This window comes from Panulirus ornatus, chromosome 6, assembly GCF_036320965.1.
Source record: "Panulirus ornatus isolate Po-2019 chromosome 6, ASM3632096v1, whole genome shotgun sequence".
In the NCBI taxonomy this organism is placed as follows: Eukaryota; Metazoa; Arthropoda; class Malacostraca; order Decapoda; family Palinuridae; genus Panulirus; species Panulirus ornatus.
In genome coordinates this window covers 35,421,783-35,446,020 of record NC_092229.1, presented here as the reverse complement: position 1 = coordinate 35,446,020, position 24,238 = coordinate 35,421,783, and the positions used below count along the sequence as shown (strand labels likewise).

The following is a 24,238-nucleotide window of genomic DNA, read 5'->3' as shown; positions in this document are numbered from 1 at the left end:
GGGTGACTGTATTGTTGACTGGTTGGTAAGGTTATTTAATGTATGTATGACTCATGGTGAGGTGCCTGAGGATTGGCAGAATGCGTGCATAGTGCCATTGTACAAAGGCAAAGGGGATAAGAGTGAGTGCTCAAATTACAGAGGTATAAGTTTGTTGAGTATTCCTGGTAAATTATATGGGAGGGTATTGATTGAGAGGGTGAAGGCATGTACAGAGCATCAGATTGGGGAAGAGCAGTGTGGTTTCAGAAGTGGTAGAGGATGTGTGGATCAGGTGTTTGCTTTGAAGAATGTATGTGAGAAATACTTAGAAAAGCAAATGGATTTGTATGTAGCATTTATGGATCTGGAGAAGGCATATTATAGAGTTGATAGAGATGCTCTATGGAAGGTATTAAGAATATATGGTGTAGCAGGCAAGTTGTTAGAAGCAGTGAAAAGTTTTTATCGAGGATGTAAGGCATGTCTACGTGTGGAAAGAGAGGAAAGTGATTGGTTCTCAGTGAATGTAGGTTTGCGGCAGGGGTGTGTGATGTCTCCATGGTTGTTTAATTTGTTTTTGGATGGGGTTGTTTGGGAGGTGAATGCAAGAGTTTTGGAAAGAGGGGCAAGTATGAAGTCTGTTGTGGATGATAGAGCTTGGGAAGTGAGTCAGTTGTTGTTCGCTGATGATACAGCGCTGGTGGCTGATTCATGTGAGAAACTGCAGAAGCTGGTGACTGAGTTTGGTAAAGTGTGTGAAAGAAGAAAGTTAAGAGTAAATGTGAATAAGAGCAAGGTTATTAGGTACAGTAGGGTTGAGGGTCAAGTCAATTGGGAGGTAAGTTTGAATGGAGAAAAACTGGAGGAAGTAAAGTGTTTTAGATATCTGGGAGTGGATCTGGCAGCGGATGGAACCATGGAAGCGGAAGTGAATCATAGGGTGGGGGAGGGGGCGAAAATCCTGGGAGCCTTGAAGAATGTGTGGAAGTCGAGAACATTATCTCGGAAAGCAAAAATGGCTATGTTTGAAGGAATAGTGGTTCCAACAATGTTGTATGGTTGCGAGGCGTGGGCTATGGATAGAGTTGTGCGCAGGAGGATGGATGTGCTGGAAATGAGATGTTTGAGGACAATGTGTGGTGTGAGGTGGTTTGATCGAGTAAGTAATGTAAGGGTAAGAGAGATGTGTGGAAATAAAAAGAGCGTGGTTGAGAGAGCAGAAGAGGGTGTTTTGAAATGGTTTGGGCACATGGAGAGAATGAGTGAGGAAAGATTGACCAAGAGGATATATGTGTCAGAGGTGGAGGGAAGGAGGAGAAGTGGGATACCAAATTGGAGGTGGAAAGATGGAGTGAAAAAGATTTTGTGTGATCGGGGCCTGAACATGCAGGAGGGTGAAAGGAGGGCAAGGAATAGAGTGAATTGGATCGATGTGGTATACCGGGGTTGACGTGCGGTCAGTGGATTGAATCAGGGCATGTGAAGCGTCTGGGGTAAACCATGGAAAGTTGTGTGGGGCCTGGATGTGGAAAGGGAGCTGTGGTTTCGGGCATTATTGCATGACAGCTAGAGACTGAGTGTGAGCGAATGGGGCCTTTGTTGTCTTTTCCTAGTGCTACCTCGCACACATGAGGGGGGAGGGGGATGGTATTCCATGTGTGGCGAGGTGGCGATGGGAATGAATAAAGGCAGACAGTGTGAATTGTGTGCATGGGTATATATGTATGTGTCTGTGTGTGTATATATATGTGTACATTGAGATGTATAGGTATGTATATTTGCGTGTGTGGACGTGTATGTATATACATTGTGTATGGGGGTGGGTTGGGCCATTTCTTTCGTCTGTTTCCTTGCGCTACCTCGCAAACGCGGGAGACAGCAACAAAGCAAAATAATAATAATAATAATAATAATAATAATAATATATATATCTATTCACTTATACATTGTTGCTATCTCCCGCGTTAGTGAGGTAGTGCAAGGAAACAGATGAAAGAATGGCCCAACCCACCCATATACACATGTATATACATACACATCCAAACACGCACATTTACATACCTATCCATTTCACTGAATACATATATATACGTACAGAGACATATACATATATACACATGTACATAATTCACTTTGCCGCCTTTATTCATTCCCGTCGCCACTCCGCCACACATGAAAGGACACCCCCCTCCCCCCGCATGCGTGCGAGGTAGCGCTAATAAAAGACAACAAAGGCCACATTCGTTCACACACAGTCCCTAGCAGTCAAGCATACTGCATCAAAACCACAGCTCCCTTTCCACATCCAGGCCCCACAAAACTTTCCATGGTTTACCCAAGACACTTCACATGCCCTAGTTCAATCCATTGACAGAACATCGACCCCAGTATAATAAATCATTCCAATTCACTCTATTCCTTGCACACCTTTCACTCTCCTGCATGTTCAAGGCCCAATCGCTCAGAATCTTTTTCACTCCATCTTTCCACCTCAAATTTGTTCTCCCACTTCTCCTTGTTCCCTCCACCTCTGACACATATATCCTCTTTGTCAATCTTTCCTCACTCATTCTATCCATGTGACCAAACCATTTCAAAACACCCTTTTCTGCTCTCTCAACCACTCTCTTTTTATTACCACACATCTCTCTTTCAATTTCATAAAATACTCGATCAAACCCCCTCATACCACATATTGTCCTCAAACATGTCATTTCCAACACAACCACCCTCCTCCGCACAATTCTACCTATAGCCCACGCCTCGCGAACATATAACATTACTGGAACCACTATTCCTTCAAACATACCCATTTTTTGCTTTCCAAGATAATGTTCTTGCCTTCAACACATCTTTCAATGCTCCCAGAACTTTTGCCCCTCCCCCACCCTGTGACTCACTTCTGTTTCCAAGGTTCCATCTACTGCCAAATCCACACCCAGATATCTAAAACACTTCACTTCCTCCAGTTTTTCTCCATTCAAACTTATCTCAAAATTGACTTGTCCCTCAACCCTATTGTACCTAATAACCTTGGTCTTATTCACATTCACAATCAGGTTTCTTCTTTCACACACTTTACCAAACTCAGTCACCAGCTTCTGCAGTTTCTCACCCGAATTAGCCACCAGCACTGTATCATCAGCGAACAACAACTGACTCACTTCCTAAGCCCTCTCATCCACAATAGACAGCACACTTGCACCGATCTCCAAAACTCTTGCATTCACCTCCCTAACAACCCCATCCATAAACAAATTAAACAACCAGGGAGACATCACGTACCCTTGCCGCAAACAGACATTCAATGAGAACCAGTCACTTTCCTCTCTTCCTACTCGTACATATGCCTTGCATCCTCGTTAAAAACTTTTCACTGCTTCTAGCTCCTTGCCTCCCACACCACATACTCTTAATACCTTCCACAGAGCATCTCTATCAACTATATGATAAGCCTTCTCCAGATCCAAAATGCTAAATACAAATCTATACAAATCCATACAAATATATATAAAATTTTTTCATTTTTTATTATACTCTGTCGCTGTCTCCCGCATTAGCGAGGTAGCACAAGGAAACAGATGAAAGAATGGCCAAACCCACCCACATACACATGAATATACATACACGTCCACACACAGCACATAGACCTACCTATACATCTCAACGTATACATATATATACACACACAGACATATACATATATACACATGTACATACTTCATACTGTCTGCCCTTATTCATTCCCGTCGCTACCCCGCCACACATGAAATGACAACCCCATCCCCCCGCATGTGCGCGAGGCAGCACTAGGAAAAGACAACAAAGGCCACATTCGTTCACATTCAGTCTCTAGCTGTCAAATATAATGCACCGAAACCACATTCGCTTTCCACATCCAGGCCCCACAAAACTTTCCATGGTTTACCCCAGATACTTCACATGCCCTGGTTCAAATAACGGATGGCATGTCGACCCCGGTATAACACATCGTTCCAATTCATTCTATTCCTTGTACACCTTTAAACCTCCTGCATGTTCAGGTCCCGATCACTCAAAATCTTTTTCACTCCATCTTTCCACCTCCAATTTGGTCTCCCACTTCTCCTCGTTCCCTCCACCTCTGACACATATATCCTCTTTGTCAATCTTTCCTCACTCATTCTCTCCATGTGACCAAACCATTTCAAAACACCCTCTTCTGCTCTCTCAGCCACATCTTTTTATTACCACACATCTCTCTTACCCTTTCATTACTTAATCAAACCACCTCACACCACATATTGTCCTCAAACATCTCATTTCCAATACATCCACCCTCCTCTGCACAACTCTATCTATAGCCCACGCCTCGCAACCATATAACATTGTTGGAATCACTATTCCTTCAAACATACCCATTTTTGCTTTCCAAGATAAAGTTCTCAACTTCCACACATTTTTCAATGCTCCCAGAACTTTCGTCCCCTCCCCCACCCTATGATTCACTTCCGCTTCCATGGTACCATCTGCTGCCAAATCCACTCCCAGATATCTATAACACTTCACTTCCTCCAGTTTTTCTCCATTCAAACTTACCTCCTAACTGACTTGTCCCTCAACCGTACTGTATATAATAACCTTCCTCTTATTCACATTTACTCTCAGCTTTCTTCTTTCACACACTTCCAAACTCAGCCACCAGTTTCTGCAGTTTCTCACCCGAATCACCCACCAGCACTGTATCATCAGCAAACAACAACTGACCCACTTCCCAAGCTCTCTCATCCACAACAGACTGCATACTTGACCCTCTTTCCTAAACTCTTGCATTCACCTCCCTAACAACCCCATCCATAAATAAATTAAACAACCATGGAGACACGGAGAATGTTGGGGTGAAGAGAGTGGTGAGAGTAAGAGAGCTTGGAAGGAGACTTTTGTGAGGAAGTACCAGGAGAGATTGAGTACAGAATGGAAAGAAGGTGAGAACAAAGGACGTAAGGGGAGTGGGGGAGGAATGGGATGTATTTAGGGAAGCAGTGATGGCTTGCGCAAAAGATGCTTGTGGCATCAGAAGCATGGGAGGTGGGCAGATTAGAAAGGGTAGTGAGTGGTGGGATGAAGAAGTAAGATTATCAGTGAAACAGAAGAGAGACGCATTTGGACGATTTTTGCAGGAAAATAATGCAAATGACAGGGAGATGTATAAAAGAAAGAGGCAGGAGGTCAAGAGAAAAGTGCAAAAGGTGAAAAAGAGGGCAAATGAGAGTTGGGGTGAGAGAGTATCATTAGATTTTAGGGAGAATAAAAAGATGTTTTGGAAGGAGGTAAATAAAGTGCGTAAGACAAGGGAACAAATGGGAACTTCAGTGAAGGGGACAAATGGGGAGGTGATAACAAATAGTGGTGATGTGAGATGTAGAGAGTATTTTGAAGGTTTGTTCAATGTGTTTGATGATACAGTGGCAGATATATGGTGTTTTGGTTGGTAAACAGAGAAGAGGTAGTAAAAGCTTTGCGGAAGATGAAAGCCAGCAAGGCAGCAGGTTTGGATGGTACTGCAGTGGAATTTTTTAAAAAGGGGGTGACTGTATTGTTGACTGGTTGGTAAGGTTATTCAATGTAGGTATGATTCATGGTGAGATGCCTGAGGATTGGCAGAATGCTTGCATAGTGCCATTGTACAAATGCAAAGGGGATAAAAGTGAGTGCTCAAATTACAGAGATATAAGTTTGCTGAGTATTCTTTGAAAATTATATGGGAAGGTATCGATTGAGAGGGTGAAGGCATGTGCAGAGCATCAGATTGGGGATGATCAGTTTGGTTTCAGAAGTTGTAGAGGATGTGTGGATCAGGTGTTTGCTTTGAAGAGTGTATGTGAGAAATACTTAGAAAAGCAAATGGATTTGTATGTAGCATTTATGGATCTGGAGAAGGCATATGATAGAGTTCATAGAGATGCTCTTTGCAAGGTATTAAGAATATATGGTGTTGGGGGCAAGTTATTAAAAGCAGTGAAAGGTTTTTATCGAGGATGTAAGGCATGTGTACATGTAGGAAGAGAGGAAAATGATTGGTTCTCAATGAACGTTGGTTTGCGGCAGGGGTGTGTGATGTCTCCATGGTTGTTTAATTTGTTTATGGATGGGGATGTTAGGGAGGTTAAGGTAAGAGTTTTGGAAAGAGGGGTAAGTATGCAGTCTGTTGTGGATGAGAGAGCTTGGGAAGTGAGTCAGATGTTGTTCGCTGATGATACAGCGCTGGTGGCTGATTCATATGAGAAACTGCAGAAGCTGGTGACTGAGTTTGGTAAAGTGTGTGAAAGAAGAAAGTTAAGAGTAAATGTGAATAGGAGCAAGGTTATTAGGCACAGTAGGGTTGAGGGTCAAGTCAATTGGGAGGTAAGTTTGAATGGAGAAAAACTGAAGGAATTGAAGTGTTTTAGATATCTGGGAGTGGATTTGGCAGCGGATGGAACCATGGAAGTGGAAATGAATCATAGGGTGGGAGAGGGGGTGAAAGTTCTGGGAGCATTGACGAATGTGTGGAAGTCGAGAACATTATCTCGGAAAGCAAAAATGGGTATGTTTGAAGGAATAGTCGTTCCAACAATGTTATATGGTTCGAGGCGTGGGCTATACATAGAGTTGTGCGGAGGAGGGTGGGTGTGCTGGAAATGAGATGTTTGAGGACAATATGTGGTGTGAGGTGGTTTGATTGAGTAAGCAATAATCGGGTAAGAGAGATGTGTGGTAATAAAAAGAGGAGGGTGTTTTGAAATGGTTTGGTCATATGGAGAGAATGAGTGAGGAAAGATTGACAAAGAGGATATATGTGTCAGAGGTGGAGGGAACGAGGAGAAGTGGGAGACCAAATTGGAGGTGGAAAGATGGAGTGAAAAAGATTTTGAGTGATCGGGACCTGAACATGCTGGAGGGTGAAAGGCATGCAAGGAATAAAGTGAACTGGAACGATGTGGTATACCAGGGTCGACGTGCTGTCAATGGATTGAACTAGGGTGTGTGAAGCATCTGGGGTAAACCATGGAAAGTTCTGTGGGGCTTGGATGTGGAAAGGGGACTGTGGTTTCAGTGCATTATACATGACAGCTAGAGACTGAATGTGAACGAATGTGGCCTTTGTTGTCTTTTCCTAACGCTACCTTGCGCACATGCTGGGGAGTGGGTTGTTATTTCATGTAAGCCAGGGTGGTGATGGGAATGAATAAAGGCAGACAGTATGAATTATGTACATGTGTATATATGTATATGTCTGTGTGTGTATATATATGTATACATTGAGATGTATAGGCATGCATATTTGCGTGTGTGGACGTGTATATATATATATGTGTATGTGGGTGGGTTGGGCCATTCTTTCGTCTGTTTCCTTGTGCTACCTCACTAATGCGGGAGACAGCGACAAAGCAAAATAAATTAATGCAAATATTAATTTCTCATAATTTATTGCTGTTTCCTGCGTCAGAGAGGTAACGCAAGCAAACAGACAAAAGAATGGCCTAACCCACCCACATGCACATGTATATACATACTTGGCCACACACACACATATACATACCGATACTTTTCAACGTATACATATATATACATACACAGACATATACATATATACACATGTACATAATTCATACTGTCTGCCTTTATTCATTCCCATCACCACCCTGGCTTACATGAAATAACAACCCACTCCCCATCCTCCTCGAAGGCTCAGAGTGGGGTGCCTAAATGTGTGTGGATGTAACCAAGATGTGAAAAAAGGAGAGATAGGTAGTATGTTTGAGGAAAGGAACCTGGATGTTTTGGCTCTGAGTGAAACGAAGCTCAAGGGTAAAGGGGAAGAGTGGTTTGGAAATGTCTGGGGAGTGAAGTCAGGGGTTAGTGAGAGGACAAGAGCAAGGGAAGGAGTAGCAATACTCCTGAAACAGGAGTTGTGGGAGTATGTGATAGAATGTAAGAAAGTAAATTCTCGATTAATATGGGTAAAATTGAAAGTTGATGGAGAGAGGTGGGTGATTATTGGTGCATATGCACCTGGGCATGAGAAGAAAGATCATGAGAGGCAAGTGTTTTGGGAGCAGCTAAATGAGTGTGTTAGCGGTTTTGATGCACGAGACCGGGTTATAGTGATGGGTGATTTGAATGCAAAGGTGAGTAATGTGGCAGTTGAGGGAATAATTGGTATGCATGGGGTGTTCAGTGTTGTAAATGGAAATGGTGAAGAGCTTGTAGATTTATGTGCTGAAAAAGGACTGATGATTGGGAATACCTGGTTTAAAAAGCGAGATATACATAAGTATACTTATGTAAGTAGGAGAGATGGCCAGAGAGCGTTATTGGATTACGTGTTAATTGACAGGCGTGCGAAAGAGAGACTTTTGGATGTCAATGTGCTGAGAGGTGCAACTGGAGGGATGTCTGATCATTATCTTGTGGAGGCTAAGGTGAAGATTAGTATGGGTTTACAGAAAAGAAGAGTGAATGTTGGGGTGAAGAAGGTGGTGAGAGTAAGTGAGCTTGGGAAGGAGACCTGTGTGAAGAAGTATCAGGAGAGACTGTGTACAGAATGGAAAAAGGTGAGAACAATGGAAGTAAGGGGAGTGGGGGAGGAATGGGATGTATTTAGGGAATCAGTGATGGATTGCGCAAAAGATGCTTGTGGCATGAGAAGAGTGGGAGGTGGGCTGTTTAGAAAGGGTAGTGAGTGGTGGGATGAAGAAGTAAGAGTATTAGTGAAAGAGAAGAGAGAGGCATTTGGACGATTTTTGCAGGGAAAAAATGCAATTGAGTGGGAGAAGTATAAAAGAAAGAGACAGGAGGTCAAGAGAAAGGTGCAAGAGGTGAAAAAAAGGACAAATGAGAGTTGGGGTGAGAGACTATCAGTAAATTTTAGGGAGAATAAAAAGATGTTCTGGAAGGAGGTAAATAGGGTGCGTAAGACAAGGGAGCAAATGGGAACTTCAGTGAAGGGCGTAAATGGGGAGGTGATAACAAGTAGTGGTGATGTGAGAAGGAGATGGAATGAGTATTTTGAAGGTTTGTTGAATGTGTCTGATGACAGAGTGGCAGATATAGGGTGTTTGGGTCGAGGTGGTGTGCAAAGTGAGAGGGTTAGGGAAAATGATTTGGTAAACAGAGAAGAGGTAGTAAAAGCTTTGCGGAAGATGAAAGCCGGCAAGGCAGCAGGTTTGGATGGTATTGCAGTGGAATTTATTAAAAAAGGGGGTGACTGTATTGTTGACTGGTTGGTAAGGTTATTTAATGTATGTATGACTCATGGTGAGGTGCCTCAGGATTGGCGGAATGCGTGCATAGTGCCATTGTACAAAGGCAAAGGGGATAAGAGTGAGTGCCCAAATTACAGAGGTATAAGTTTGTTGAGTATTCCTGGTAAATTATATGGGAGGGTATTGATTGAGAGGGTGAAGGCATGTACAGAGCATCAGATTGGGGAAGAGCAGTGTGGTTTCAGAAGTGGTAGAGGATGTGTGGATCAGGTGTTTGCTTTGAAGAATGTATGTGAGAAATACTTAGAAAAGCAAATGGATTTGTTGTAGCATTTATGGATCTGGAGAAGGCATATGATAGAGTTGATAGAGATGCTCTGTGGAAGGTATTAAGAATATATGGTGTGGGAGGCAAGTTGTTAGAAGCAGTGAAAAGTTTTTATCGAGGATGTAAGGCATGTGTACGTGTAGGAAGAGAGGAAAGTGATTGGTTCTCAGTGAATGTAGGTTTGCGGCAGGGGTGTGTGATGTCTCCATGGTTGTTTAATTTGTTTATGGATGGGGTTGTTAGGGAGGTAAATGCAAGAGTCTTGGAAAGAGGGGCAAGTATGAAGTCTGTTGGGGATGAGAGAGCTTGGGAAGTGAGTCAGTTGTTGTTCGCTGATGATACAGCGCTGGTGGCGGATTCATGTGAGAAACTGCAGAAGCTGGTGACGGAGTTTGGTAAAGTGTGTGGAAGAAGAAAGTTAAGAGTAAATGTGAATAAGAGCAAGGTTATTAGGTACAGTAGGGTTGAGGGTCAAGTCAATTGGGAGGTGAGTTTGAATGGAGAAAAACTGGAGGAAGTGAAGTGTTTTAGATATCTGGGAGTGGATCTGTCAGGAGGGTGAAAGGAGGGCAAGGAATAGAGTGAATTGGAGCGATGTGGTATACAGGGGTTGACGTGCTGTCAGTGGATTGAATCAAGGCATGTGAAGCGTCCGGGGTAAACCATGGAAAGCTGTGTAGGTATGTATATTTGCGTGTGTGGACGTGTGTATGTACATGTGTATGGGGGGGGTTGGGCCATTTCTTTCGTCTGTTTCCTTGCGCTACCTCGCAAACGCGGGAGACAGCGACAAAGTATAAAAAAAAAAAAAAAAAAAACATAGTCATAACTGCTGCTTCATCCATTCCCGTCACCAACCCGCCACGCATGAAATGGCACCCATCTCCCCCCATGCACACATGAGGTAGTGCTAGGATAAGACAACAAAGCCATCTCCCCCCATGCATGCATGAGGTAGCGCTAGGATAAGAGAACAAAGGCCACATTCGTTCACACTCAGTCTCTACCTGTCATGTGTGATCCACCGTAATCACAGCTCCCTTTCCACATCCAAGCCCTAGAAATCTTTCTATGGTTTACCCTAGGCACTTCACATGCCCTGTTTCAATCCACTGACAGCAAGTCGACCCAGTTATACAATATCGCTCCAATTCACTATTCCTTGCACACCTTTCACACTCCTGTATGTTCAGACCCCAATCGCTGTGAAAGAAGAAAGCTGAGAGTAAATGTGAATAAGAGCAAGGTAATTAGGTACAGTAGGGTTGAGGGACAAGTCAATTGGGAGATAAGTTTGAATGGAGAAAAACTGGAGGAAGTGAAGTGTTTTAGATATCTAGGAGTGGATTTGGCAGCAGATGGAACCATGGAAGCAGAAGTGAGTCCCAGGGTGGGGGAGGGGGCGAAAGTTTTGGGAGCATTAAAAAATGTGTGGAAAGTGAGAACATTATCTTGGAAAGCAAAAATGGGTATGTTTGAAGGAATAGTGGCTCCAACAATGTTATATGGTTGCGAGGCATAAGCTATAGATAGAGTTGTGCGGAGGAGGGTAGATATGTTAGAAATGAGAGGTTTGAGGGCAATATGTGGTGTGAGGTGGTTTGATCGAGTAAGTGATGAAAGGGTAAGAGAGATGTGTGGTAATAAAAAGAGTGTGCATGAGAGAGCAGAAGAGGGTGTTTTGAAATGGTTTGGTCACATGGAGAGAATGAGTGAGGAAAGATTGACAAAGAGGATACATGTGTCAGAGGTGGAGTGAACGAGGAGAAGTGGGAGACCAAATTGGATGTGGAAAGATGGAGTGAAAAAGATTTTAATTGATCGGGGCCTAAACATGCAGGAGGGTGAAAGACATGCAAGGAATACAGTGAACTGAAACGATGTGGTATACCAGGGTCAACGTGCTGTCAAGGGATTGAACCAGGTCATGTGAAGTGTCTTGGGTAAACCATGGAAAGTTTTGTGGGGCCTGGATGTGGAAAGGGAGCTGTGGTTTCAGCGCATTACATATGACAGTTAGAGACTGAGTGTGAATGAATGTGGCCTTTTTTGTTTTTCCTTGTGCTACCTCGTGCACATGCGGGGGGAGGGGGTTTTCATTTAACGTGTGGCGGGCTGGCGACGGAAATGAATAAGGGCAGACAATATGAATTATGTACATGTGTATATATGTATAAGTCGGTGTGTGTATATATATGTATACGTTGATATGTATAAGTATATATATGTGCGTGTGTGAATGTGTATGCATATATATGTGTATGTGGGTGGGTTGGGCCATTCTTTCATCTGTTTCCTTGCGCTACCTCGTGAACGCAGGAGACAGCGACAAAGTATAATACATAAATATATAATACCAAATTTTGTTTGACAATTGAGGGTTCTCAAATAAAACTGATAAATATACACTATTTTGAACACCTTATTGTTTGAAGTTACAAAAAACAGGTTTTACTGTATACACACAAAATCCAGCAGAAACAACTGCCTGCCCATACTTAACAATTCAATCCTTATATAATCTCTAGCTGTAGGCCCTGACAACACATCAAATTTTCACATGCAAAATATTTCAGCCCATCATTTACTGATATTTTCAAGTAATTCTGTCTACAGAACAAAATCCTAACATCTAGAAGCTTATCAACGTAATACTAATCCTATAACCTACATCACCCAACTTTTCCATCTCTTATCACCTAATGTTGCATAAATTAGAAAGCACCAGGGAATATACTGTATTTCTGGCACTGCACAGGGAAACTTTCTTTGTTAGCCACAGTGTAAATCTAAATTTCAGAATTTATAGCTATGAATGCAATTGAGTGGGAGATGTATAAAAGAAAGAGACAGGAGGTCAAGAGAAAGGTGCAAGAGGTGAAAAAGAGAGCAAATGAGAGTTGGGGTGAGAGAGTATCATTAAATTTTAGGGAGAATAAAAAGATGTTCTGGAAGGAGGTAAATAAAGTGCGTAAGACAAGGGAGCAAATGGGAACTTCAGTGAAGGGCGCAAATGGGGAGGTGATAACAAGTAGTGGTGATGTGAGAAGGAGATGGAGTGAATATTTTGAAGGTTTGTTGAATGTGTTTGATGATAGAGTGGCAGATATAGGGTGTTTTGGTCGAGGTGGTGTGCAAAGTGAGAGGGTTAGGGAAAATGATTTGGTAAACAGAGAAGAGGTAGTAAAAGCTTTGAGGAAGATGAAAGCCAGCAAGGCAGCAGGTTTGGATGGTATTGCAGTGGAATTTATCAAAAAAGGGGGTGACTGTATTGTTGACTGGTTGGTAAGGTTATTTAATGTATGTATGACTCATGGTGAGGTGCCTGAGGATTGGCGGAATGCTTGCATAGTGCCATTGTACAAAGGCAAAGGGGATAAGAGTGAGTGCTCAAATTACAGAGGTATAAGTTTGTTGAGTATTCCTGGTAAATTATATGGGAGGGTATTGATTGAGAGGGTGAAGGCATGTAAAGAGCATCAGATTGGGGAAGAGCAGTGTGGTTTCAGAAGTGGTAGAGGATGTGTGGATCAGGTGTTTGCTTTGAAGAATGTATGTGAGAAATACTTAGAAAAGCAAATGGATTTGTATGTAACATTTATTGATCTGGAGAAGGCATATGATAGAGTTGATAAAGATGCTCTGTGGAAGGTATTAAGAATATATGGTATGGGAGGAAAGTTGTTAGAAGCAGCGAAAAGTTTTTATCGAGGATGTAAGGCATGTGTACGTGTAGGAAGAGAGGAAAGTGATTGGTTCTCAGTGAATGTAGGTTTGCGGCAGGGGTGTGTGATGTCTCCATGGTTGTTTAATTTGTTTATGGATGGGGCTGTTAGGGAGGTGAATGCAAGAGTTTTGGAAAGAGGGGCAAGTATGCAGTCTGTTGTGGATGAGAGAGCTTGGGAAGTGGGTCAGTTGTTGTTTGCTGATGATACAGCGCTGGTGGCTGATTCATGTGAGAAACTGCAGAAACTGGTGACTGAGTTTGGAAAAGTGTGTGAAAGAAGAAAGTTAAGAGTAAATGTGAATAAGAGCAAGGTTATTAGGTACAGTAGGATTGAGGGTCAAGTCACTTGGGAGGTAAGTTTGAATGGAGAAAAACTGGAGGAAGTAAAGTGTTTTAGATATCTGGGAGTGGATCTGGCAGCGGATGGAACCATGGAAGCAGAAGTGAATCATAGGGTGGGGGAGGGGGCGAAAATCCTGGGAGCCTTGAAGAATGTGTGGAAGTCGAGAACATTATCTTGGAAAGCAAAAATGGGTATGTTTGAAGGAATACTGGTTCCAACAATGTTGTATGGTTGCAAGGCGTGGGCTATGGATAGAGTTGTGCGCAGGAGGGTGGATGTGCTGGAAATGAGATGTTTGAGGACAATGTGTGGAGTGAGGTGGTTTGATCTAGTAAGTAATGTAAGGGTAAGAGAGATGTGTGGAAATAAAAAGAGTGTGGTTGAGAGAGCAGAAGAGGGTGTTTTGAAATGGTTTGGGCACATAGAGAGAATGAGTGAGGAAAGATTGACCAAGGGGATATATGTGTCGGAGGTGGAGGGAACAAGGAGAAGTGGGAGACCAAATTGGAGGTGGAAAGATGGAGTGAAAAAGATTTTGTGTGATCGGGGCCTGAACATGCAGGAGGATGAAAGGAGGGCAAGAAATAGAGTGAATTGGATTGATGTGGTATACCGGGGTTGACGTGCTGTCAGTGGATTGAATCAGGGCATGTGAAGCGTCTGGGGTAAACCATGGAAAGTTGTGTGGGGGCCTGGATGTGAAAAGGGAGCTGTGGTTTTGGGCATTATTGCATGACAGCTAGAGACTGAGTGTGAACGAATGGGGCCTTTGTTGTCTTTTCCTAGTGCTACCTCGCACACATGAGGGGGGAGGGGGATGGTATTCCATGTGTGGCGAGGTGGCGATGGGAATGAATAAAGGCAGACAGTGTGAATTGTGTGCATGGGTATATATGTACATGTCTGTGTGTGTATATATATATGTGTACATTGAGATGTATAGGTATGTATATTTGCGTGTGTGGACGTGTATGTATATATATTGTGTATGGGGGTGGGTTGGGCCATTTCTTTCGTCTGTTTCCTTGCACTACCTTGCAAACGCGGGAGACAGCGACAAAGCAAAATAAAAAAAAAAATAGAGTGTTTGGATATACTGAAATGATGCATCCATAGGATTAAGGATGTGTGGGTGTAATATGAGATTGTATGCACATTATCCACTTTATACAATTGGGAATCAAGGAAATGGAATGTACTAAACCAAACATATGCCTTTGTTTTCACAAAAGTTAAACATTTACAACATCATTTCAGGTAATTCCCTACAGAAAAGAGAGACCTAGCAATCTACATGAATATAATGAAAACTATTCAGTAACCCTATGAGTTGTATACTGAATCTTACCTGACTTGCCATTTTGAGTGCATTACTCTTTGGATTCTTTCTTTGGAAAATGCTATAACTTGTATCTTCTGATCCTGTAGCGACGTGTTCCTTGCAATCATATGGTAAAGTTCAAGGTGAGTCTCACAAGCTAAGGAAAATAAGAATCATACTGCAACATTTCATACAGGACACATCAAGCAGAAATATATCAAACAAAAAGGGGTACAACATGTTACCAATAAAAAGAATTAGTTTATCCCAATACCAAACTTCCACCAGCTGGAGAAGCCATGATAACTCTTCTAAATAATAAAAGCTATGCTATCTAAGTCAATCAACCTTATAAACTCTGAAAGCATACTGTACACAACTACATTTGTTGTATCTAAAAGATCAGACCTCTAAACTTCAATCATATCCCCTTTCTTTTATTATACCCACTCTTTCTTGAAAACCTCACATTTTGGGAATAGCTAAGTCTGCCTTGAAGAAACTGGGAGTCCTCTTTAAATGTTGAAATTTCTTTTCTTCTGAACAGTTGCACCGTTTACTCAAAGGACTGATTCATCCTTGTATGGAGTACTGCTCTCATATCTAGGGTTGTTCTAGCCCGGCATCCTTACTTGAGAGATTTGAGTCAAAAGCGGTCTGACTTATAATCCCTCTCACAATAACTTCAAAGCTTGAACCCCTTGCCCTATGCCACAATTATGGTTCACTTTCCCTCTTCTATAAGCATTACTTTCATTTTTGCTCCTGAGAGCTGGTTGTTTGTGTGCCCCCACCACTAGCTAAACCACACAATACTCAGCAAACTGCTGTGTCACTTACTGTGTGGCTGCTGGCAACTCAAGGGTGGGCCATTTTGATCACTATTTCTATCCCTACACCTCGAAGCTTTAGAACTCTCTACCTTCTCATGTTTTTCCCAATAACTATGACCTGGCACATTTTAAAAGACAGGTTTTTAATTTCCTCCAAAATTTGTAAATACTTCCCGTTGTCTCTTCTTTAACCCTCTCATTAACCTCTTAATATTTCGATCAAGGCCTGGCCTTGTTGTGGACTTTTGTCTGTGGCTGGAGCTACTTACATAAAGAAAAATAAGAAATACAGTAATCTTAACATGCCATTTCATTCAGCATCTTTGAGGATCTCCAAGATGTTTTCCCACTAGGAGTGATCCTTTATTGTCATACTAAAGGGCATGGTTTTTCTTTATTATCTTTTATTTTTCCAGGTTTTCAAGTTTTTCAACCTTACAATTATCAATATCCTAACTGTGATAAGTCCTGAAAACATGCTAAATGAAATTAAACTCGAGTAAATGTAAAAATAATGAGGATGGGAAAAAGTGAAAGATGGCCTCAATATGAAAAGCACCTAGCAGGAAATAAGCATCAAGATTTTGTGTATGAGGAACTTGGGAGTAGATATCACCCCTAATCTGCAATCAGAGTCCTACAGCAGAGCAACTAAGGAAACTAACTGTCTGCTGGCAAATATCAGAATACCTTTCAAGTATATCTAAATAAATATCAGAATAGCTTTCAAGTATATCTAAATAAATATCAGAATAGCTTTCAAGTATATCTAAAAAGAATTATTTGATATGCTTATCACATCCTAAACAAGGTCAAAACTAGAATATGCTTCTCAGGTTTGGTTACCACAACTAAAGCACAAAGACTCATAGAAAAGGTCCAGATGAGGGAAACAAAGATGGTACCCGAATTAAGAGAACTAAGCAACTGGGAAAGGCTGAAAGCTTTAAATTTACCCACCATGAAAGACAAAAGACAGAAGGGTGACCTAATCACAAGTGTTAAGTTTTTAAAGGGAATCAACAAGGTGGACAGTGGACCAGTGGACAACACTTTGAGAGGTGTAGGAACCAAATGACCCGAGGACATAACATGAAAGTAAAGCAAGAAAATTGTAAATGAATGTTAAGAAATACTTTTACAGTATAGGAATGGTGGATGAATGGAACACTGATTGAGGACATGGTTACTGTAGACAGCATACATGAATTTAAGAGGTTGAATGCTCACGGAGACTTTAAGAGATGGGGCCCACAGGTGTAAAACTCCCTTGTCTTACAGTACAAACAAGTAATAAATCACTTATGTGTAAAATACACATGTTCAAGATATGTGATTATGTTTTCCACTCTACCTTAAATCTCATGAAGCACCCATGAATCATATAGAGAGACCATGTCATCAGCATTAATAATTCATCCTCAGGAATTTCAAGGCTGTCAGTCAACCTACAAACAACACAATGGAATGAATCTTATTGCAACACACATCTGGCAGTCTGTTTGCTGCAAGCATAATTGCATGGGGACATGAGAAGAAATGTGATGCAATTTTGGTGTAAAAAGTGATCAAGATGTTTACTTGGGGCCCATGATGAAGTATATGGTACACAGGAACAAACTACTGTACCATTAAGGAAACTTAAAAGATTACAGCTACTAAGGAAGATTTGTATTTTCTTTTTGAATATTTTACATGTTTTAACATTATGGTATGATGATTTAATCTATTGGGTCAGTTACTATTTCCAATTCCTCTATTTTTGAAAAAAAAATTCTAGGATGGAGAATGCAAAAACAGACCAAGTTTAGGGTGGAAATTGTTAAAGCATCTGTGAAGTATTCCCATTCTAACTCCACTTTCTTATTTTCCATTACCATTTAATAATCAGAATCTAACTGCATATCATAAATTAGTTTGAAGTCCCCATTCCAGAAATTCAAGTTGTCCCATTCGCATTTCCTTTAGCCTGGGTCCTAAGTATGTAACTTATATCCACACCCATCCAACATGATCACATTTCCCTAACAAAGCCACTATTCTCATGTCAGGAACCATCTCATCATCATTAGCAAATATAAGATTAGTTCATTAGTTGCTTTTACATTTACAATTCAAGTGGAAGTATCCACAAGTTGACAGAGAAACATATCATGAGTTTGCTCATGAATCTAAATGAAAAATTCATGGGGAATCAAAGACACCCATGATCATCACAGGGGATACCTATTTCCCCCTAATTAAGTAAACAATTCAGTAAGTATGGCTACTTTCCTGGTATACCTATAACTCAAATGAAATCCACAGAAATCAAAGAAATCAAAGAGAAATGCGGTACAATTGGTAAAATACACCTGTAACACTATAAGTGTTCCAATCAACTAATGATATTTAGGTTTATATCTGGTTATTGCTTTTCTGAATGTATTTTCATGATCTCTGTGCAGCAGAAAGTGCTACAAGGAGTGTCTTAACAAAACCAAACAAAATCCAAGAGTATTGTCTTAGAATTAGCAAAATACACCTGTAATACTGAAGGAGTCTCAGACAAAACTTTATTCCTACATTCATTAGCAGTTTCTTGCTTTTCTGTACATATCAAATCATCTCATTTTTGTGATCTCCATCCAAATAATGTGATGCCATACCTTCTGCTATGTAGCATTTAATACTACTTAGATAGTCTTGTAGTCTCCTCAATAAAATACATCAAAATCCTAAAGGATGGATTTGCTGATTGTGTCTCCTAAAGTATTACAGATGTAATCCTACTCCACCCATCTTGGATTTCAATTTTTACAGTGATGCCATACTTCCAACCAAAATCCACATAATGGCTCTTACTCTCCTCAATAGAATCCATTGAAATCTATGAGAACCATTCATCAACTGGATCTCCTGCAGTATTAAATGTGTATTTCACTGATCTCACTATGAACCTCTTGGATTTTGTTGTTTAGGATGCTGTCATACTTCCCACAAAAATCCATACATAGCCTCACAGCCTCCTTACGAAAACCATCTAAATCCACTGATATCCAAGAGGATTCATTAGTCAATAGGGTCTTCTGTCTCTTAACCCTCCTCAATGACATCCATCGAAATCCAAGAAGATGCCTCAGTTGACTGGTCTACTACAACATTACCAGTGTATTTAACTAATCCTACTCCCATTCCCTTGGTTTTTGTTGCTCAGAGCAACACCACACTTCTCAATGAAATCCATAGATAGTATCACCCTCCACAATGAAATCTATCTAAATCTGCCAAAATCAAACAAAATCCTACTCCCATTCCCTTGGTTTTTGTTGCTCAGAGCAACACCACACTTCTCAATGAAATCCATAGATAGTATCACCCTCCACAATGAAATCTATGTAAATCCGCCAAAATCAAACAGAATTCATTAGCTGAGTGGCTCTTTTATGGTACTGGTGCATTTCACCAATCAAGCTGAAAACCTCTTGGACTCCTTAGTTTAGGGCAATGCCATACATCCCACTGAAATCCAGATAATTTCTTGGATTCCTCAACAATATCCAATGAAATCCAGGAAGATGCATTTGCTAACTTGATCTTCTACAGAAATACAGGTGTATTTCATCAATCCTACTGTAATCCTCAAGGATTTCAGTGAACTTTGTTGTTTTGGGAAACACCATATTTTCCACCAAAATTTCAAAAGTAGCCTTTCAATCTCCTGAACAAAATCTGGGAGGATTCCTTTGTTGACTGGTTCCCTTACAATATCAAAGGAGTATTTCATCATTCCTACTGAAAACCTCTTTGATTTGGGTGAACTGTTGTTGTTGAGGGCTAAATCATACTTCCCACTCTGTATTAGTGAGCACTATGCAGATAGCCTTTTAAATCTCCTTAAGTTCCATTTTTACCAGTAGCCATAACTAGCACAGAAATTTCATCTGTTACAGCACTCCAGCCAATTTCTTTGTCACTATCAATGCCATAATCCCTTCCTCCAGCATCTCCCTCTCCATAAAAGAATAATAATACTACCAAGAAAAAACGTGATGTACACCTTAACTTATACAAAGAGCAATAAATAAAGCTTGCAGTGGTAGCATACTGGTACGATAGCAGCAAGTGTGAAAGCAGCAGTGTTGACATGTACCACCAGACTACTATCACCTCCTTTTGTGATGTATTTTGGTACACTTGCTTTCTGTATTAAGATACAGTCCACTTTGATTGACATATCTCTTTTGGTTCTAATAATGGTCCTGTAATTTCATTATAACATTTGTTGTGATATAAAATGTATTTATTAGTCTATTATTGCTGATCTCAACTTATGATCATAATCACAGCTGAGTGATGATACAAAGATTGATATCTTGCTTCATTATCTATACTACTTCAGTTTATACTTAGAAACACACATAGAGATCCTGAAATAATGTTCAAGATTCTAGATCTTGCTAGAGAAATGCAAAGTGCCAAGGGAGTGGAAAAGGGCAAACATAACAGTCACCACTAAGATGGAAGACAGAAAAGGCTTTACACAATAGACCAGTCACCTTGACAATTATGATTATGAGTTGGGACCAGCAATAATAGACTAATAAATACATTTTATATCACAACAAATGTTATAATGAAATTACAGTACCATCATTAGAACCAACAGAGACATGTCAATCAAAGTGGACCATCTTTAAGGTACTGGGGAAGTCAATCAGAAAGCAAACTGGTAAGTTTCTACAGAGGAAAATTTACTTAAGTGAGAGGCAACACAGCTATAAGGAAAGGAGGTTATGTGTAAGAGATCCCTTCAATTCCTATAGGTGACCTCTCTGACACAAGAAGACTAAGTAGACTTTTTATATCTTGACTGTCAGAAAGCATGTGACACAGTACTGCATGGGATGCTAATTAAGAAGCTGGAACACCAGAAAGGAATATGGGGAAGACTCCTCCATGATAGAATATTATCTTAGTGAAAGGAAACAAAAGATGCCTGCCACACAAGCCTTCTCCACATGGGTGGTCACCGGTGGAGTGCACCAGGGCTTGTTACTCTCTTGATCTATGTGAATGATTTGCTTGAAGGTACAGCCTCCCTCATGAATAAGTTTGCAGATGATGGAAAAGTCATGAGCAAAGGGAAAATCAAGAAGGATTGCATCAGCTAACATGGGGACCTAAACAGACTCCAAAGTTGGTTTGAGAGATGAAATTCAACCCAAGCAAATGTAAAGTAATGAGGATGGAGCAAAGTGAGAAAAGGCCTTAATATGATTATTATCCGGCAGAAAATAACCATCAAGATTTTGTGTGTGAAAAGGACTTGAGAATCAGTATCATCGCTAACCTATCTCGCCATTATGAGAAAAGTAAAGGAAATAAACTGTCGTCTGGTATATATCATAATAACCTGCAAGTATATAAATAAGGCAATATTTGGCTAGCTATTCATAACATACATAAGGCCAAAACTACACTATGCTTCTTGATTCTCGCCATATCACCTAAAAAAGCATAGCTGCAAATGAAAAGGTCAAGTGACCAGTAATAAAGAAGGTAAAAAAATAAGAAAGCTAAGTTACAAGGAAGACTAAAGGCTATAAGTTTGCCAACCTTGGAAGAGAGAAGAGTAATGGGGGACCTGATCACAACCTTTAAGTTTTTAAAATAGATCAATGACATGGACAGTGATCAGTTCTTCAGGAAACATAGGGATAGAGCAACCAGTGGGCATGACATGAAATTAAGCAAGAAAATTTTCCAAAAAGATGAAAAGAAGTACTTTAAAAGAATGGTGGATGAACAGAACAAAATTAATGAGGCCATGGTTAATGCAGACATCATACATACATTTAATAATTCATATGATTGTACAGCATGTTCAGATGTGGCCCATCAAGTGTAACCCTCTCTCCCCATACAGCACAAATAGATGATTACACAAAAAAGTAAATCTTCAAACAAGTGCAATGAAGACAGATGACCCAGCAATCTCAACTCAGCCTTATCATCAATATGACTTGTTGAGTGATAATGATACAATGGGTTGATAGCATTATTGATGAACTAAACTTATGTGATTACTTTTTGTGGTTTTTTGGGAGAGAGTTTTACACTTGTGTTGCCCTGTCTTCATAACCCTGTATATGTATACCACATCTTTGCACACAAACACACATACCTAACTTATGCCAGGCAACCATTCTATCAACAAGACACTAGGGAAGGATGGTCAGCTGGGTGGACAGTGAACCTGCTTATGCAACCAGGATTCAAGCCAATGCAAGTTTACTCCTAGGCAGCCCTTATATGTGTGACAGTCAGTGATGCTAACTGCTACAGCATGGAGGGCTATGTCTTTTTCACAGCAGCAAGTGACTTCATAATAGAATAAATAATTTACATTTAAAGAAACTTGAACATAAAAAAATTGAAAAAACAAAAACATTTTGATGGAAATGGAAACAGACTAATGCCAGAGATGCAATTTGATTAATGCAGTATATACAGTTCATGAAATAAAACCATACATGACCAAAGAAATGCATGATACTAATGAAAAGTACATAATTTTAATTCATTTACACACGTAAGTGATTATGAAGGTGATAAACATAATTCGTGTTAAACAACTGTACATGCAATATGCCTGAATGCATGTTTATGAAAGAATTAATGATACAGAGTCTTAGAAACTTGAATTGCATAAAAAAGGGGAAAAACGAAAACAGTTTAATGGGAATGAAAAAGAGACAAATGCCACAGATGTAACTTGATTAATGAAGTACATACAAGTGTTGCACTAAACAAAATCTGACAAAAGAAATGTATGAAAGTGAAAAGATGTACATCATTTTCAATTCATCATTGAACTGATTCCAAAAGTGTTAAACATAAAACATTAAATTAAGTGGCATTCAGTAACATCTGCCAGCCAAGGAGGGGTGTTGTAGCACTTAAATTCATTTGATTAGATGCTTAGTGGTATAGCTGCAGCACTGAAAATGGAATGAATTTTGTATATGAACAACTGACTTCAAAACGTTTGTAGTTAAACAGCCCAGAATCAAATGTATAATGGAGGCCTTTGAGAAAGTTCCAATTGGAACAGGCATCAGTGATAGATAGATAGACAGATATCTCACCAATAAATTTACTTTATTACTATCAAACAACTTTCCACTATTACTATATTCAGTTGACCCTTCAATAGATATAGCATAATGATGATATACATTAGAATAGGAAACATGAAGTGTATTAAATAAAGAAAAAACATCAAGTGCAAGTATAACTGTGATTTCAACTCATAAAGCCAATTCTACTTTTTCATTTATAGTAGATTAATACGTTCAGATGGAATATGATGCAATGTCGTCAAAGGGAAATGACGTTATTAATTCAATTCAATAAAATGTTTCCATCTAGAAATACGCTCAACAAACATAAACACAAAATGTATTTGGACTAACTCTAAACATTGGTTTTACACAAATAAGATTATCTCAATCCCTGGATACAGGGGAGTAAAAATGCTATTATGATTTAGTCCTCATGGTATATACTGCAGACTCTGTAAACTGAATAAATCATCAGTAACACTATCAATATAGTATTATCGTCACTAAACAAGTCACATTAATAATAAGGATGGGCGAATAGTGCTGGGTCACCTGTCTTCATTTCACCTGCACGTACTTTTTTTGAGCTTCTATGCACATACTTGAGTAAAGTAAGTAGTAAAACAAGCCATCAATTACTGTATTGGACCTGATTACAGGACTCAGGTAAAATAGATTTTCATTCTCTGATTAGTTTAGAATTGTATCAGTATCATTGTTCCAAGAGCTCACTTGAGCTCGAGCAATACCAATGGCATAGACTGTGTTATTCTGTTAAAATTTGCCTAGTTTTAGTTAAGTTTGGGTTTTATCCGATACCGTTAATCAGTCGTATGGGTCTTGTGCAGTCCTGGTGTGTGTGTGTGTGTGTGTGTATATATATATATATATATATATATATATATATATATATATATATATATATATATATAATCCTAAATGATGTCTTATATTTCATTAATTAGCGAAATTCTTATTTTCGGCTGTACAATGACAACCTTCCAATATCCTGCCACTTTTACGAATTCTCGTGCCTCTCGTAATGTCATCACTTTTCTTAGTTCTCGTCCATGAATCTTCTTATTATGAAAAACTCTGGGACAACCAGAACACATAACCTGCATTGATAGGGTTAGTCTTAGTAACTCAACTGCTGACACTTGCTCATCATCATCCTTACCTGTTTGTTTACATGCGAGAGTTACTCAGTGTTGCCAGATACCTTAATCCAGAACTCCCCAAATCTTGAGGCAAAAACTTCACATTTCTATCTCAGTGAAGTCTCACTGAAAAATAGATGTTTAGTGAAATGATAAAGCAATTATATAGTAGGATTATCTATTGTTCATTTGTCGAAGAGTAAGTAGGGTA

General features: G+C 40.0%; 1 protein-coding gene across 4 annotated transcripts in view; it reads right to left on the bottom strand.

Annotated features, from left to right (window-relative positions):
- LOC139749156 (alpha-latrocrustotoxin-Lt1a-like) overlaps positions 1 to 24,070 on the bottom strand; it is a 180,940-nt gene extending 156,870 nt beyond the window's left edge. Inside the window, exons 1-2 of one of the 4 annotated variants that reach the window (XM_071662795.1) lie at positions 24,048 to 24,070; positions 14,956 to 15,085 (exon numbers count right to left, since the gene is read on the bottom strand). In XM_071662795.1, the coding sequence (XP_071518896.1) occupies positions 14,956 to 14,967 (12 nt within the window). In that variant the 5' untranslated portion in view covers positions 14,968 to 15,085; positions 24,048 to 24,070. Of the gene's footprint in view, positions 1 to 14,955; positions 15,086 to 17,115; positions 17,978 to 24,047 lie in introns of those variants that run through there. The other 3 variants (XM_071662797.1, XM_071662794.1, XM_071662798.1) reach the window with 3 other exon arrangements.
- Between the last annotated feature and the right edge of the window lie 168 nt (positions 24,071 to 24,238).